This window comes from Hypomesus transpacificus, chromosome 23 (assembly GCF_021917145.1).
Source record: "Hypomesus transpacificus isolate Combined female chromosome 23, fHypTra1, whole genome shotgun sequence".
NCBI lineage: Eukaryota > Metazoa > Chordata > Actinopteri > Osmeriformes > Osmeridae > Hypomesus > Hypomesus transpacificus.
This window is the reverse complement of record NC_061082.1, coordinates 14,047,965-14,064,023: the sequence shown is the minus strand read 5'-3', so window position 1 is coordinate 14,064,023 and position 16,059 is coordinate 14,047,965. Positions and strand designations below refer to the sequence as shown.

Genomic DNA, 16,059 nt, shown 5'->3' with positions numbered 1-16,059 from the left:
ACTTTATCGCCACAGGCTTGTCGTTTACCTCGAAACTGTGGATTACACTCGTCACTTAACCTTTGTTTAGATTGTTGCCCGACCTGGTTGGCTGCCAAAACACAGTTTAGGGTAGTTGCTTTAGGCTTACCTTTCAGAACCGAGCTGTAGAGTCGAGGTGTGTCACAGGATGTTGATTGGCTACATGAAGCACCAGTGACGTCAGGGGTACTTGCTTTCGAGTTACCTTTCAACACAGAGCTGTAGAGTCGAGGTGTGTCACAGGATGTTGATTGGCTACATGAAGCACTAGTGACGTCAGGGGTACTTGCTTTCGAGTTACCTTTCAACCCAGAGCTGTAGAGTCGAGGTGTTTCACCGGATGTTGGTTGGCTAGATGAAGTACTTGTCAAGGTTACATTAACACCAGTGACCTCAAATAGAGTTCTTCCTGTATTTAAAGAACCAGCAAGGTTAACAACATGTGTGTACAGCATTTGAATGTCATCATAATAAGCCACAATGCTTGTTCCTGTACCAAATTCATACACACCATAACCAATGCGCTGATGAGGGTCCACAACTGCAAACCAAAAACCTTGTCTTATAACTGCACAGATGTTTTCATTCACATTTAGCAAACATGCATCATTCTGGAGAAGCGCTCTCTGGAATGCTTCATCAAGAGGCATAAAAACATCTTGCAATGCATGATCATACACTTCAAGTTCAACATACCCACTGTAGGATTCAGGATATGTCATTGAAAAGTGTGTGTTACAAAACGTTTGCATTGTGGGCAATTCAGCAACAGCAATGTAACCTCGGCGGGTTGGATCGTTAATCTTTCCCAGTCGTCTCATGCTAGTATACAATTGATCTCCGTGCAAAAGAACAGCATCCAGATCATCTCTTGTCCATGTCAATACATTCTTTAACTTACTCATCATTAATGCAGTTAAACTATTCAGTGCACATTGCCTGTTTCTGTTGTAACCAAAGCGCCTATCACCCTGATGAAAGGAGCCTCTGATGAAATTTTTCTGTGGAAAGTCAGCAGAGTCAGTTACATGCATATCATCTTTCCACATTTCCTCAGACTTTATGCCAGACATAGGACATTGTTTTGCACCAGGGTTCTTTGTGGTAGACTTATATGATTTTGCAACAGGGTTCTTTGTGGTAGACTTAGTAGGGTATTTTGCAACAGGGTTCTTTGTGCTTGATTTGTGGTAGTTTCGTATGTCAAAATTCTTTGCGTCAGATATAGCCTTTTTTTCCAGAGGAGACAGAACCTCGTCAGGCCTTTTAACGTCAGTCACGTCAGTCACGTCAGTCAGTCACGTCAGTCACGTCAGTCACGTCAGTTTGAACCGTTTCTTCATGAGGAGGCTTAACCTCATTAGTCAAGTCAATTGAGGAATTGAGCAAGTAATGCTCAGCCATCCGCCTCTTAGCAGCCTGGGACCGACGGAAATTCTTTCTACGTGGCATCTGCAATTACATTAACATACAGAAAAACCAATTTACTACAGTGCTTATTAAATGTAATCTTAAATACACACAAGCCTGTTTCACAAGCACACATACTATACAAATAGTTAATACAATTAAATGAATTAGGCTACTTAAAAGTTGTCTTTCCAAAACACAGAGGTATTAAATGAAACCATTGACTTTAGCCCGTCAGACCAAAACGATTCAAGCAGATGGCAACTGCTTTTTCAGATCATTGGCATGTTAAATGTAGTAATTAAATTAGCATTTGAAAATCTGCCGTTCTGAAGTTGAACACCTAAAGTGCAGAAATGGAGATCTTTGCTGCAGCTGACCTTTTACAGACAATCATCAAAACTTTCAATCGTAATAGATGAAATGCATACCCAAGTTGTTATCTCCCTACTTCTAATGCAATTTAATTGAACCACTGCAATGGAAACCATTAATAAGTTGTCATAAGCTACATAGGAGAAAGTATGTCAATGAAAAAAGTCATAGCCTATACTCTGAAGCAAGAATGTTGCCTTCACGATATAATTATTTTAACACAGTTTATCAACAACAACCTTTTCAGATAAAAAAAAATGTAGACTACCCTTTTGATAGTTCAATGAATGTTGTCTGGAATAACCCCAGAATTGCTCCATTTGCTCAATTTTTCACATACAAATCAAACAAAAATAAATCAAGATGCTATAGGTAGTCCACTTAAAACATACCCTTCAAATGCATATCATATTCCCTTATACAATCTAATTTCACACAAAACATGTCTAGCACGGATCCTGTCAAGTCAACTATCATTTATCATCCTGACAAGTATCAGCTAAAAAATTACAAATAATATGCAGTAACTCTGCACACTTATACTAATGACACTCAGCAAATACACAAGTAAACATGATGCACATAAATGCATTGTCAAAACAAATGTCAGTATCAAAAATCACAATCAAAGACAACAGAAATCAAATCAAAATCCCACCGAAATTAGGCTACCTTCAAAATTGTCGTGACATCCGATCTGGCCAATCTTTTTGACTGTTCTGCACGCAATAATTAGGCTAGATACATATCAATCTGTTCCTCTGTTCCTGAAATGTCTGACGAGGAGGAAACCTACCAGACCACCAATGCTCAAATAACAGCCATTGAAATCTCACAGACATGGGAATGTCCAATGTGTCGCAAACCACAAATCGAGTTTCATAGTAAATATCCTACACATCGATGTGGAATCTGCAGACTACGACAAAAATCATCCTTTTACAAAACAATTTCGAGGGCAACGATGTGTCTGGATCACACCACAAAAGTTTCTGTTTCTAATGCTACAATTTCCACATATCTGAAGAAACAAAATCTCATACATTTCAGTTTAGATGCTGACATTTTGGAAGACCATTTCTTACAAAATGGACCATTTTAAGTCATACACACAAATCAGTATGCCGTTATTGACATCTGTCAAACAGTAGGATCTGCCTTGCAAACCACTTCAAAGCTACCCAGTATTATACACCTCTCTTCTTGCACTTCCCCACATGCTGGTGATAAAGACGACAATTCTGACAGCCTTTCAACTGTCGAAAACAACATTGCAAGTTCAATTCTCACAGACAAAGCTATATCTGAGACAGAATGCACAGACAGTGACTTACTTATGGTATTTACTGAGAACCTAGCAAATGATTGATGGTTTTTTATTTTTTTTTATTTTTTTAAATGTGAAGAGATCTGTTTTTTTTGTAAATGCTCTCAAATTCTTTGAGTATTGGAACAAATGGTTCAAAAGATTGATACTTTAAATGGTCATATATATTAATAGAAGAGATCTTTAAAAAAAAAGGACAAGAAATATTCTTTAAAATGTGTGAAGAGAAATCTTTAATGTGACAAGAAATATCGTTTAAATGTGTGGAGAGAAATACATTTTTAGATGCTCTCAAATTCTGAGTATTGGAACAAATGGTTCAAAAGATATTGCTACTTTAAAGTGTCACACATTTTCTTTAAAATGTATGAAATATTTTCTTTGAAAGTGTGAAGAGAAATCTTTGAAAAAATGTGACAAGAAATATTCTTTAAAATGTGTGAAGAGAAATATTAATGAGATGAGAAATATTCTTTGAAAGTGTGAAGAGAAATCTTAATGTGACTAATGTTTAATGTGTGAAGAGAAATCTTTAAAAATGTTGTTTAAATGTGTGGAGAGATGCATTTCTTTTTTTTGGTAGATGTGCTCAAATTTGAGTATTGGAACAAATGGTTCAGAAGATATTCCTACTTTAAATAGTGTCAAATTCTGTAAAATGTGTGAAGAGATCTTTAAAAAAATGTGACAAGAAATATTCTTTAAATGTGTTAAGAGAAATATTATTGTGATGAGAAATATTCTGTAAAAGTGTGAAGAGAAATCTTAAATGTGTGAGTATTAGAAAAAAGGGTGCAAATGTGTTTGTGATGACATGCAAAACTGCTATTGCGTTGCTCCGATTTTCATGGAAATTGCAACAGATCATCTTCAGACCATGCCGACAAAATGTTATCAAAAGTTTATCGATGAGCCAAATCGTTCACGAATAACGCGCAAACAATTTTGACAAAGAGGACGCCAAAGCGGACGTGAGGCCTTGACTCTGTGACGGTTTACCGTGTGGAGACGAAACTTTGAGAATGTCATCACGAGCATGTCATGTAATCATCTTCCTACCACAATCACCTTGATATGTCAAAATATGACTGAATTACAGCTGTTTATTCGTGGGTCAAATCTGACAAAGCTCGCCACGGGAGAAACGGCTTCCTTTTTTTAATAATGTAACTTAACACAGCATTTTCCAGCAGCGAGAATAGCTCACTGGGACGCGGTGGGCAGACGCCTGTACCTGTAAAGGGAAAAATTGGGTACTCGTGTCGAATCCCGGTCACGACGATGTTTATTACAAATGATTTATGGTATTTCTTTCAATAATACAATTTAGTGGCACTAGTTATCTGCTATATATCAAACCAATGTAAAGGCCATACTGGAATGCCTCTAATCTACATCTAAAATTGCAGTATTGTACATTACAAATACATCATAATTGTATTTAATCTTGTTTATTGTGTATTAACAAGATTCTCCGTAGGCTATTTTCATTGTTTGTATATTGTCTGGTTTTGATGGAATATTAAAAAAATATTCTGGTAAAAACCTCTTATATTGGGGATTTATTTCAGTGTAACCAGTTGCCTGGATTTGTTTGAGCCACTAAATGAAGACATTTGTACAGATGAGTCTTAAGGGGTCAATGGTAATCAATAGTCTGATCCATCTTCATTTTCATACATCATAAACATTTATTTGATGATTAATTGTGATACAAATAACTGAGATGAACACACAATCTTATTTTGGCCATTTATTGGAACATGTGATCAAGGCTTGTACAAAAAAACTACATTAAGTGCAAAACAGTCATATTATTTATTTGAACTATTTACAATAATTTTTATATACAGTTTGCCTACTTCCCCTTCTCCTCAGCCCACCTCTTCTTCTCTGCCTTGTAGAAGGCTGATTGTTGAAACTCCCCCCAGGTCATTTCAGCATTCATTCCATCTGCCTTGTACAGGGACAGCACCCTGGTAGGACAGTAAATGTACCTGCCCGCCACACCCCGGAACGAATGGTACACATGGGGGCTTTCTGGCCCCTGCTTGATGGGCTTGCGGCAGAACTTGCAGAGCCGACTGCTGGGCTGCTGTTCTGCCGCTCTCCGTTTCCCCCGCAGATCAGCCATCCTCCGTGCCTCTGCTGACCTGAGCTTGGCTGCCTCAAGCTCTTTCCCAAAGAAAGGGGTGTCCGCAAAGTCCTCAAACGGCATTCTGGGGTCATTCAGGCCTTCTGCTGCATAGAGCTTGTGGACTCTTTGTGAGCAGTAAAAGTACTTGACCTCCCCAGACTGGTAGAAGAGGTGGATGGAGGAACCGTCTCCCTGGTATCGCGACTTCGGCTGGCCACAGGCAAGACAGTTCCTCGTCTTCTTTTTGCCCAGCTGCTGCTGCTGTTGTTGTTGCAGTGCCGTCTGCTTCTGGACTATGTCCCGCACCATGTCCTCGATAGCAGCCTTGGTCAGAGGGGCCTCCTGGGGATCTCTCCCAGGTGGATGGACCGCAGCGGGTGGTATGGTCACCACCGGCACGCTCTTGGTCTCACTCTCTGCCGTCAGGTGCTGCCACAGCTGCTGCGTCTCCAGGAGTTTCTCTGGGCTGGTGTTCAGGGACGTGCTGGCGTTGGTCCGCTTTGCCCAATGCTTCACATACTGTGAAATGTGTTGCTTTGTTGTTGGATGCAACAGGCTATTGGGATCACGGGAAGCAGCCTGCACCAAGCCAGCGTAGTCACTGTCCACCCTCTGCAGGAAATCCTTCGACCCTTGGTGGATTCCTATGAGGCCGTCGATGACCTCCTTCATGGCCTCTGTCCACCGGGAATGGTCCAAGACGTACAGAAGCCCGCCTGCCTTGATGGACATTGTGCGAGCAGCACGCGGGTTTGCTGTGATGGGCAGTGCAGGTGTCGTTGGCAGACCTGAAGACAAGTGGAAATAACACATAATAAATATAAAATCTTGCTCTATCAAGCATCAGTGCAACTTGAGTGTTGCATCTCATTCACATTTTACTAGCAGATGTGTAAAATGAGGGATATTTGCAAAATTACCTTGAGTGGAGGTTGATTGGACTGGCTGGACTGTGGTCTGGGGCAAGACTCCAGAAGCCTCACCAAAGATGTCATCCTGCAACAGAGGAAGTACATGCATTTCAATTATTTAAACATGTGTGCTTAGTCTGCAGGTATAACCTGTGTAAGTTTGAAAGGGTAAATTACAAAGTGCTATCAATGCAACTTACATTGTCTTCTGGCGTGATGAAGGGCTGGTAGGCGACCACCCGGTCAGCCTCCTCTTCCTCAGCTCCCTCTTCATCAGCCCCCTGGGACCTGTTCTTGAACCAGTCCAGAGGCACAGGGCGACAGCCTGGCTCCACATACTGCAGGCCAAATCTCTCCCCTGTGTCTCTGTGGCTCAACTGCAGTGTAGGGTATTTGGCATGGCCGGTCACCCTCTCCGATGCCACGTTCAGCTGCATGATGAGCACTGGGTCAAAGACTGCAGGTAGCTTCACGTCCGGTAACTTCAGATCCACCAATCTCTGAAAGTTCCACCGTGCCATGCCCATCATGCCTTGAGCCTGGAAGAGCTCGGAGGAAACACAGTTGCCTGTGATCCACCGTGCCTGATGCGCATGGAAACCCTCCTGTTGGGAGGTTCCTCTCACAGGGATCCACACTGGGACAGCTGCTCCTTCACCCTTGACGTGGTTGAGCTGCACTGTTCCTCCGTGTCTGTAAAGGATCCCGTCCTCCTCCTCTGGATCACTCAGGCAGCCTCTCAGGATGTGCACCCTCTGGAGTCTCCACAGCTTCAGCATGGACGGCTTGAAGAGGTAGACACCATTGGGATCTGTCTCTAGGAAGAACTGTTTGAGGACGCTCTCCACTCTCTCCAGCAGCTCTGTAGGTTGTGGTACCTTACAATTGAAAAAAGGACTACAGATGATTTCATATGCATTAACGGAATACAGAAATGAAATTACGTATTTTTCTTATTTATGTTATAACATAACAAGCATTATTAATGTTATAAACATTCAAAAGTACCTTGGTCCGGCAGTGTTCCCGGATATGCTGCTTTGTGGGATTGGCAGGCCTGATCCCACAGAAGGCGTATGCCTCCGTCAGCCTCTGCAGGTCGGTCTGGTCCACCACACAGAATGCGGCACTGAGGAACCGGCAGAAAGTGCTGTGGAGTGTATGGTGCTCTGACACGCACTCCCTTGAGAACCGCCGCATGCAATGGAAAAGGTCCAGTTTGACAGTGATGTCGCTGCTGTACTTTCCCCGGGAGGCACATGAGTTGGTCAGGTTCCCAGATGTTGCCCCCGTCACCACAGCTTCCGTGGTTTTCCATGAATCCCAGTGGAGGTGCTCCTGGGGGTCAAGGTTTGGGATCCGGAAATCAGCACAGCAGTCTCTGCTCACACAGTGAGAGAGAGAGAGAGAAAAACACAAATTAATGATAGGCTTTGAGTTTCTATGTCACCTGCATACAATCCCCTGTAACTATATAGTATATTATATTTTGCTAAATGTTTCTGTCCTGTGTAAAATTGAATACAAAAGCTGTGATCTGGCTTTTACCTGTCCACCCACTGGTACTTTGCCTTCGGCAGTCCAGCTGAGTCGTAGCGATGAGACAGCCCCTCGTACATGGGTTCCAGCGACCGGTCACTCTCTGACTGAAGCATCACCCAGGACAGGATCATCCAGTTCTCATTCATCACGGAGTACGAGGACATGGTTCCGGATGAGAGCACCACCTTCCGGGCCACCTTCCGAGTGTGGTCAGCTCGAATGACCTGCCCAAAAGTGCCTTGCAGGACAAGAGTGAGGGTCTTCTCCTTACGGTGGTACTCATGTACGAGGCAGTCTACTAGGTAGCGGGGACTGATGGCTACCCCACACCAGCCATTGGTCGAGTCGTAGGTACCAAAGGGATCAGGGGTGTTGTCCTTCCGCATGGTGCCTGTGATGGTCTTCTGCCCATACAGGCCGGAGTCACCATCCTGCACATTCTGTACAGTCAACAGATAGGCAAGGTGTGCCCTCTCGTACCGTAGGTGCAGAGCCTCATTTAGCTGATTTGCCATGTCTGTGGCCGACCTCCCTGTGCGACATAGCTCATCCATTACCGTTTTGCAGATGGCTTTTTTGTGGGTGAGAAATGCTGGCAGGATGTTGCAGAAGAGTTGTGGCAGCATTTCCATCCACTGGGGTTTGTCAGCGAACCAGTACCTCTTGCATGTTTTGCAGTTCAGCCGAGAGGCCAAGATGTAGTACTGGCCGCTGGTCCCAATGATGACCCGGGGTCGCCCAACTCCTGCCGAAACCACATGGGGAGTGGAGCAGCCGTAGAGGCAGGGTAAAATGTAATTGTTCCTCACTCTCTCCATAATTGCATGCTCCGGTTTCCAAATGAAAAATGGATGTAGCTGGAAGTACTTGGGAGATGGCATATCATAGACTGGATCTATGAGTTCTGGTTGGGGTGGATGACGCCACAAGGAGATCATACCCATCAGATGTCGTACAGGTCGAGATCCTGGCCAAAGTCCCAAAGATTCCATCTCCGTTTTCATCCACATCTTCTGGTTTTGGGAGCAGTTCCACTGGCTGACGTCTTGGTCCTTCCTATGGAGTGGTGGTGGGATGGTAGACGGAGCTGGGGTAGGTAGAGCACCAGCTGCGGCTGGAACAGGACAGGGTAGAGCGACAGCAGCAGACGTGGCAGGAGATGGAGCAGAGTGCGGTGGCATGGTGGCTGCAGACAGCACAGGAGCCAGTCGGGGAGAGGCTGCAGGATGACAGATGATAATGATGAGCAACTACATTCTGTAAACAACAGACTAAATACATAAATTTTTAAACATATAAAATATTTTTAAATACTTTCAAGTAATTATATTATTATATAATAGTGACTCATACCTTTTGAGATAGCAGTGTTTGCTGACTCTGTACACAGGCCCAGGGCAAGCAACTCGGGCGGAACTGGCACCGGAGCCTTCACTGGAACTGGGGGATCTAATGACAAAATATGTATATAGCTCACAACCTGTCTTTTTGCTACCGGGACTGCAGTGAGAGATGACTTTCAATCACAGGCTAAGAGTTAAATGAGGTAAGTAAGTTATGTTTGATTAAATCTTGTATCTAGTTAGGCGCATGTGGACATCAATATTAACCTGGCAACAAAGAGGTGAGTCCATCACCCTGGTCTGGTCTGGAGAGTGTGGCTGCTGGTTTACTCTTTTCTATTACAGAAAGCACAATGTTATTCTCAACATCTAACATAGTAGCTCATGCAAAACACAACATATTGTTTGTAGTATGTTTTTAAATTGCAAGAGATTCAGATGTAGTCCTAGGAACATGATCATTTTACCTTGAGCAGTGCTGGGGTCCAGTCTGTTACCAGGCAGTTTAGACTGAGCAGCGGATGGATTCTTATATCCTGAAAAATAAGACAAAGTTAGTCACCGTGTAAAAGTTATATTTCAGACTGACAGAGGCAAATTGCATGTGTGCTTTGTTTGCATGTAAGAACTTCTCTCAATTGGATCTGTCAGCAACTATCAAACAGCTTTGATCCTAAATAAATAATTTTGTTCAAAAACCTGTTAAGCAAACAATGCAAACGGTGGCATGCACATTCATGCAGTCATCATGCAGAGTATAAGACAAATAACACTTACCCTCAACGAAGAGCCTGTAAATTCATAATGGGAATCATGCAGAGTATAAGAAAAAAAACACTTACCATCAACGATGGAGAGGATGTAAATTCATGATTGGAGTTTTGAAAGGCAGAACACCATAAACATTGAACAAGGCCAGAAACGTGGCATGAACATTCAACAAGGCCAGGAACGTGGCATGAACATTGACCAAGAGTCATGTCTTGGTCCAAACAACTGATACGCAAAGAGACCTCGGCCTGCTGGTCTCTTATTCCTGGGAGATGAAGATGCACCCGAAGACAGGGCAGCAGCTAGTGACAAAGCAGAGATGAAAAGATGTACAACATGCTGTCAAGTAGCAGTTCAAAAGCATATTGCTTTAAATGTGTCCTCAGTCACACACAACAAGGCCCACAAAGGAACATTCACTTACAGCTCTGCTTGACCATCTTGGAGGGGGAGATGTTCAGCATGGCTTGCTCCAGGTGTTCATCTTCATCCATGACTGTGGTGCAAACAGGAAAGAAACATAAGAATGTATTCCTTTCACTGTAAAATAGTTACATTTATATCCTATCTGTTACATGCATCAAATGAAAGTTAACCATAATCGCGAGCATTAAATTACTTATAATATTTAATTAATACTGATGACCTACCCACGGCTTGGCTGGAGGCGAGCAGAGGAGAGGACATGGATGCCTCCTGGGTCTTCTTGGTCAGGTACCGCTTCAGTTTGTCCATGCTAGTTCCCGGAGTGGTGGTCCGGGACAGAACGAATGCTGCAAAGCCATCTGCCCTACCCTCCCAGACGTCACCCCAGGTCCTTGTTGGCATGCGGCCAAAGCCGACCTGTTGGTCCTCCTCCACTGAGCTGACAGCCCCGGTCCTCCTGGCCTCGTACTCCAGCACTGCCTTGATTTCCTTGAAGGAATTGGCATACCCTACAAAGGACCGCAGGCTGTCTTTGCTAGGCCCATCCAAAGGCATGCCAGCTGTTTGCTCCTTTTCAAATTGTTTAATGAGGTACAGAGTGTACCCCACATCATTTTCAAGGAGCCATCTGAACAATTTCCCCTTATACTTTCCAAACTGTAAAGTATACTCCCCCAACACCTCAGTTTGGTCAGACACATCCCCCCCTCGGTCACGGACCAAAGAGCACGCCCTTGCCCTCATCTGTTCCTCCTTTATGGGTGCTGACTTGTCCTTCAGAGAGACAGAGGAGTCCTTCCAACGCTTGGCTTCCTCAGTTGCATCTTGGAGAAGGTAGCCATGTGACCCCTTCCGAAAGACCACCACCACTCTCCCAGGATAAAAACTAAAAACTTGCTTAGACATCTGTATTTAAAAGAAATAACACATTCAATAATTACAGCAGATTACATGTCAAGAGGGGGTGGTAGCCAGAGTATTTTCAAACAACACTGCCCTACAGTAGATCTGTATCTATTCGATGAGTGTGCTTACTTGAGGTGAATGTGCCTCATCTCAACTCCCCCATCCTCCCCCATCCCCCTCAATGTCCTTTGTCTTGGAATGTGTATTAGCTGCGAACAGCTCTCTTCTAACATGACTTTTATTCACGATTCACTATAAATTTTACATAACATGCTGGCAAACCATTGTCGGTATATTGTTAGTAACTAACGTTACTGAATAACTTTGGGAAGTTATAGTAGTACCAACGTAACATTGCATTAGTGGCTACTGTACATACAGTTTCATTCATTCATACTGTTAGACTGAGAGTCATAGCGTGCTCAATGTTGAGTTTTCACAAAGCAGAGATGAGTAAAATAACATGTTCATTCATGATTTAGCTAGCTATCTTTAGATCTATCCAGATGGATATCTTACCTCAGTGCAGATCTACGTGTACTGTTCTCTCAAAAAATATTCTGATCTGAGACGCTTCTCTCTATCTCGTAAGAAAACCGCGAAATAGCGCCCCCCAAATCCCCATAGTGGCCACAAATGGTAGTATTCGATATGGTTAAGGATAGCCATAGAGAATGAATGGGAAAAGTTAAGGAAGTTAAGACTATTCATAGCAGAAGGTCGTAGGATCGAAGCCAGCCACAGCTGTCAAGCATGTCGTGACACTGGGTTATCTGTTTAGCAAAACCAGGTATGCCACAGTAGCTGTCTAGCAGTATAATCATAATGGTAACGATAATGTTTCATTGTTAGGGGATTTATATTTATATTTATACTTAGGACTAGGAGTCTATGGCAGCCCACAGAACAGATCGGTGCGAAGTTTTGAAATTTGGCACACTGATTTGGAACGGTCTCCTGATTATCGCCAGCAAAGTTTCATGTCGATCCCTGAAGCTCTATAGCGCCACCAAGGCGTCAAAGTTGGAAGTGCGCTTACGCCCACAACTTTTGAACCGTGAGACCGTTTTTCTTAATTGAGGTATCATTGGATTCCATGGATGCAGACGATTCGATTGAACCCCGTGACGTCATTGTCGTCATGATGGTTTTTCCGTCATTTGTATTTTAAGAAATGATAACTTTTTCAAAATCCTCCTGGGCCGTTGCTCCCATTTTCATGGAAATTGCAACAGATCATCTTCAGACCATGCCGACAAAAAGTTATCAAAATGTTATCGATGAGTCAAACCGTTCACGAATAACGCGCAAACGATTTTGACAAAGAGGATGCCAAACCGGACGTGAGGCCTTGACTCTGTGACGGTTTACCGTATGGAGTCGAAATTTTGAAATGTCATCACGAGCATGTAATCTAATCATCTTTCTACCACAATAACCTTGATATGTCAAAATAGGACTGAATTACAGCCGTTTATACTTGGGTGAAATCTGACAAAGCTCGCCAGGGGAGAAACGGCTTCCTTTTTTTTATAATGTAACTGAACACGGAATTTTCCAGCAGCGAGAATAGCTCACTGGGATAAGACGTGCTGCTTTGGAATGCAAGGTCGTAGGATCGAAGCCAGCCACAGTCGTCAAGCATGTCGTGACACTGGATTATCTGTTTAGCGAAGCCAGGTATGCCACAGTAGCTGTCTAGCAGTGTAATCATAATGGTAACGATAATGTTTCATTGTCAGGGGATTTATATTTATACTTAGGACTAGGAGTCTATGGCAGCCCACAGAACAGATTGGTGCGAAGTTTTGAAATTTGGCACACTGATTTGGAACGGTCTCCTGATTATCGTAAGCAAAGTTTCATGTCGATTCCTGAAGCTCTATAGCGCCACCAAGGCCTCAAAGTTGGAGGTGCGTTTACGCTCACAACTTTTGAACCGTGAGACCGTTTTTCATAATTGAGGTATCATTGGATTCCATGGATGCAGACGATTCGATTGAACCCTGTGACGTCATTGTCGTCATGATGGCTTTTCCGTCATTTGTATTTTAACAAATGCCAACTTTTTCAAACTCCTCCTAGGCCGTTCTCCGATTTTCATGGAAATTGCAACAGATCATCTTCAGACCATGCCGACAAAAAGTTATCAAAATGTTATCGATGAGTCAAACCGTTCACGAATAACGCGCAAACGATTTTGACAAAGAGGATGCCAAACCGGACGTGACGCCTTGACTCTGTGACGGTTTACCGTATGGAGACGAAACTTTGGAAATGTCATCACGAGCATGTAATCTAATCATCTTTCTACCACAATAACCTTGATATGTCAAAATAGGACTGAATTACAGCCGTTTATACTTGGGTGAAATCTGACAAAGCTCGCCACGGGAGAATTGGCTTCCTTTTTTTTATAATGTAACTGAACACAGAATTTTCCAGCAGCGAGAATAGCTCACTGGGATAAGGCGTGCTCCTTTGAAATGCATGGTTGTAGGATCGAAGCCAGCCACAGTCATCAAGTATGTCATGACACTGGTTTATCTGTTTAGCGAAGCCAGGTATGCCACAGCAGCTGTCTAGCAGTATAATCATAGTGGTAACGATAACGTTTCATTGTCAGGGGATTTATATTTATACTTAGGACTAGGAGTCTATGGCAGCCCACAGAACAGATTGGTGCGAAGTTTTGAAATTTGGCACACTGATTTGGAACGGTCTCCTGATTATCGTAAGCAAAGTTTCATGTCGATCCCTGAAGCTCTATAGCGCCACCAAGGCGTCAAAGTTGGAGGTACGTTTACACCCACAACTTTTGAACCGTAAGACCAATTTTCTTAATTGAGGTATCATTGGATTCCTTGGATGCAGACAATTCGATTGAACCCGGTGACGTTATTGTCGTCATGATGGTTTTTACGTCATTTGTATTTTAAGAAATGCCAACTTTTTCGAACTAGTCCTAGGCCATTGCTCCGATTGTCATGAAAATTGTAACAGATCATCTTCAGACCATGCAGACAAAAAGTTATCAAAAGTTTATCGATGAGCCGAATATCGTTCACGAATAACGCGCAAACAATTTTGACAAAGAGGACGCCAAAGCGGACGTGAGGCCTTGACTCTGTGACGGTTTACCGTATGGAGACGAAACTTTGAGAATGTCATCACGAGCATGTCATGTAATCATCTTCCTGCCACAATCGACCTTGATATGTCAAAATATGACTGAATTACAGCTGTTTATTCTTGGGTCAAATCTGACAAAGCTCGCCACGGGAGAAACGGCTTCCTTTTTTTAATAATGTAACTGAACACAGCAATTTCCAGCAGCGAGAATAGATCACTGGGATAAGACGTGATGCTTTGGAACGCAAGGTCGTAGGATCGAAGCCAGCCACAGTCGTCAAGCATGGCGTGACTCTGAATTATCTGTTTAGCGAAACCAGGTTGAAATTTGGGACGCATTCTGTCTCAAAATGACATGAATGTTTTTTATGAAAACTTTTGCTTTTTAGCTACTGAATTTCCATATCGAATGATGCTTGGCCCCTTTGATTGCTGCTTGCAGCTATATTTTTAATTACATTTATCTTACTGCCAAAATCCAATGGATAGGTGGACCATCATTCAATATCCTTTTTAATATTCTGATTAATCAATTTATAGTTTGCCTCGTATAATCTGTTCAAACTTTTTGTTATGATTACGCCTAAATATTTTATTTCTTCCATATACATATCCATATTCCATATTAAATCATGCTTATGTTTTATTTCTTCTGAAGGCTTGTAATTAAATGACAAAAGTTGTGTCTTTGTAATATTTCGTTTGTAACCAGCATAATAATAAAATTCTTCGAGGATGTCCATCAATATGGGGAACGACTTCTCAGGATCCACTAAATGGACCAAAATATCGTCCGCGAATAAACTAATTAAGTGATCTCTATGTCCAATTGTGATGCCTTGTAGTTGTTCATGTTGACGGATTGCCTGGGCTAGGGGTTCAATATAAAAGAGACAACAACCTTGTCTAGTTCCTCTTTGTAATACAAATGATGGAGATAATGACCCATTAATTTTATGCTGTTGGCTGTTGATAAAATGTTCTTATTAGATCTACAGATTGCTCACTGAAGCCAAATCTATCTAAAGTTTGATACAGGAATTGCCAATCGACCCGATCAAAAGCCTTTTCGGCGTCGAAGCTCAGCACTACTGCCTTTTTATTTTCCCTTTCTATTCTATCCATCAAATGTAGAGTCCTTCTAATATTGTCATGCGTTTGTCGGCCTTTTACAAACCCTGTTTGGTCCTCGTCTATTAATTTTGGGAGAATATTCTCAAGTCTTTTTGCGATAATGGCTGTGTACATTTTATAATCTACATCGAGAATTGAAATAGGCCTATAATTACTACTATATTCCCTATCTTTGCCCTCCTTTGGGAGTACTGTAATGACTGTCTCATTCCATGATGGTGGTAGTTTACATTCTCTTTTAATCCAATTAAATGTGTCTAGCAGGAGTGGAGCTAGTTCTTCTTTAAAGGTTTTATACCACTCCGCAGGGAAGCCATCACTACCTGGAGTCTTACTTGATTTAAAGTTGCCAATTGCATTATTTATTTCTTCTAGTGTAAAATCTGCTATAATGAAATCATTTTGTACTCTGCCAATACAAGGCAAATCAAGTTCATTAAGAAACATTTGCATGGCTTCCACTTTGGTCTCAGAGGTCTCTGTATACAATTGTTTATAATAATTCAGAAAAATGGCCTCTATTTCCTGTGGTTGATATTTCAAATGATTTGTTTCTGGGTCCCGTATCTTATGGATGGTACTATCCACTTGTTGCTTACGCAAGCGTCGGGCAAGTAATTTGGC

At 42.5% G+C, this 16,059-nt stretch overlaps 2 protein-coding genes across 2 annotated transcripts; both read right to left on the bottom strand.

Annotated features, from left to right (window-relative positions):
* Positions 1 to 4,897: 4,897 nt before the first annotated feature.
* LOC124485385 lies at positions 4,898 to 9,853 on the bottom strand. The gene is made up of 8 exons (XM_047046972.1): positions 9,534 to 9,853; positions 9,334 to 9,402; positions 9,077 to 9,172; positions 7,730 to 8,942; positions 7,190 to 7,562; positions 6,382 to 7,059; positions 6,191 to 6,266; positions 4,898 to 6,058 (listed from the first exon to the last, which is right to left on the bottom strand). Exons 4-8 carry the CDS (start codon positions 8,902 to 8,904, stop codon positions 4,992 to 4,994), a joined length of 3,369 nt encoding a protein of 1,122 aa, XP_046902928.1. The 5' UTR covers positions 8,905 to 8,942; positions 9,077 to 9,172; positions 9,334 to 9,402; positions 9,534 to 9,853; the 3' UTR covers positions 4,898 to 4,991.
* LOC124485386 lies at positions 9,851 to 11,781 on the bottom strand. Its single transcript, XM_047046973.1, has 3 exons — positions 10,488 to 11,781; positions 10,262 to 10,333; positions 9,851 to 10,139 (listed from the first exon to the last, which is right to left on the bottom strand). Exons 1-3 carry the CDS (start codon positions 11,167 to 11,169, stop codon positions 10,003 to 10,005), a joined length of 891 nt encoding a protein of 296 aa, XP_046902929.1. The 5' UTR covers positions 11,170 to 11,781; the 3' UTR covers positions 9,851 to 10,002.
* Between the last annotated feature and the right edge of the window lie 4,278 nt (positions 11,782 to 16,059).

What these genes read in the sequence shown, in the direction of transcription:
- LOC124485385 (XM_047046972.1), bottom strand. Translation starts at nt 8,904, where the DNA reads ATGCCACCGCACTCTGCTCCATCTCCTGCCACGTCTGCTGCTGTCGCT. An exon ending in AAGTACCAGTGGGTGGACAG is followed by an intron (nt 7,563 to 7,729) that starts GTAAAAGCCAGA and finishes CTGTGTGAGCAG; the next exon opens with AGACTGCTGTGCTGATTTCC. An exon ending in GGGAACACTGCCGGACCAAG is followed by an intron (nt 7,060 to 7,189) that starts GTACTTTTGAAT and finishes TTCAATTGTAAG; the next exon opens with GTACCACAACCTACAGAGCT.
- LOC124485386 (XM_047046973.1), bottom strand. Translation starts at nt 11,169, where the DNA reads ATGTCTAAGCAAGTTTTTAGTTTTTATCCTGGGAGAGTGGTGGTGGTC. An exon ending in CGCCTCCAGCCAAGCCGTGG is followed by an intron (nt 10,334 to 10,487) that starts GTAGGTCATCAG and finishes TTTGCACCACAG; the next exon opens with TCATGGATGAAGATGAACAC. An exon ending in CAAGATGGTCAAGCAGAGCT is followed by an intron (nt 10,140 to 10,261) that starts GTAAGTGAATGT and finishes CTTTGTCACTAG; the next exon opens with CTGCTGCCCTGTCTTCGGGT.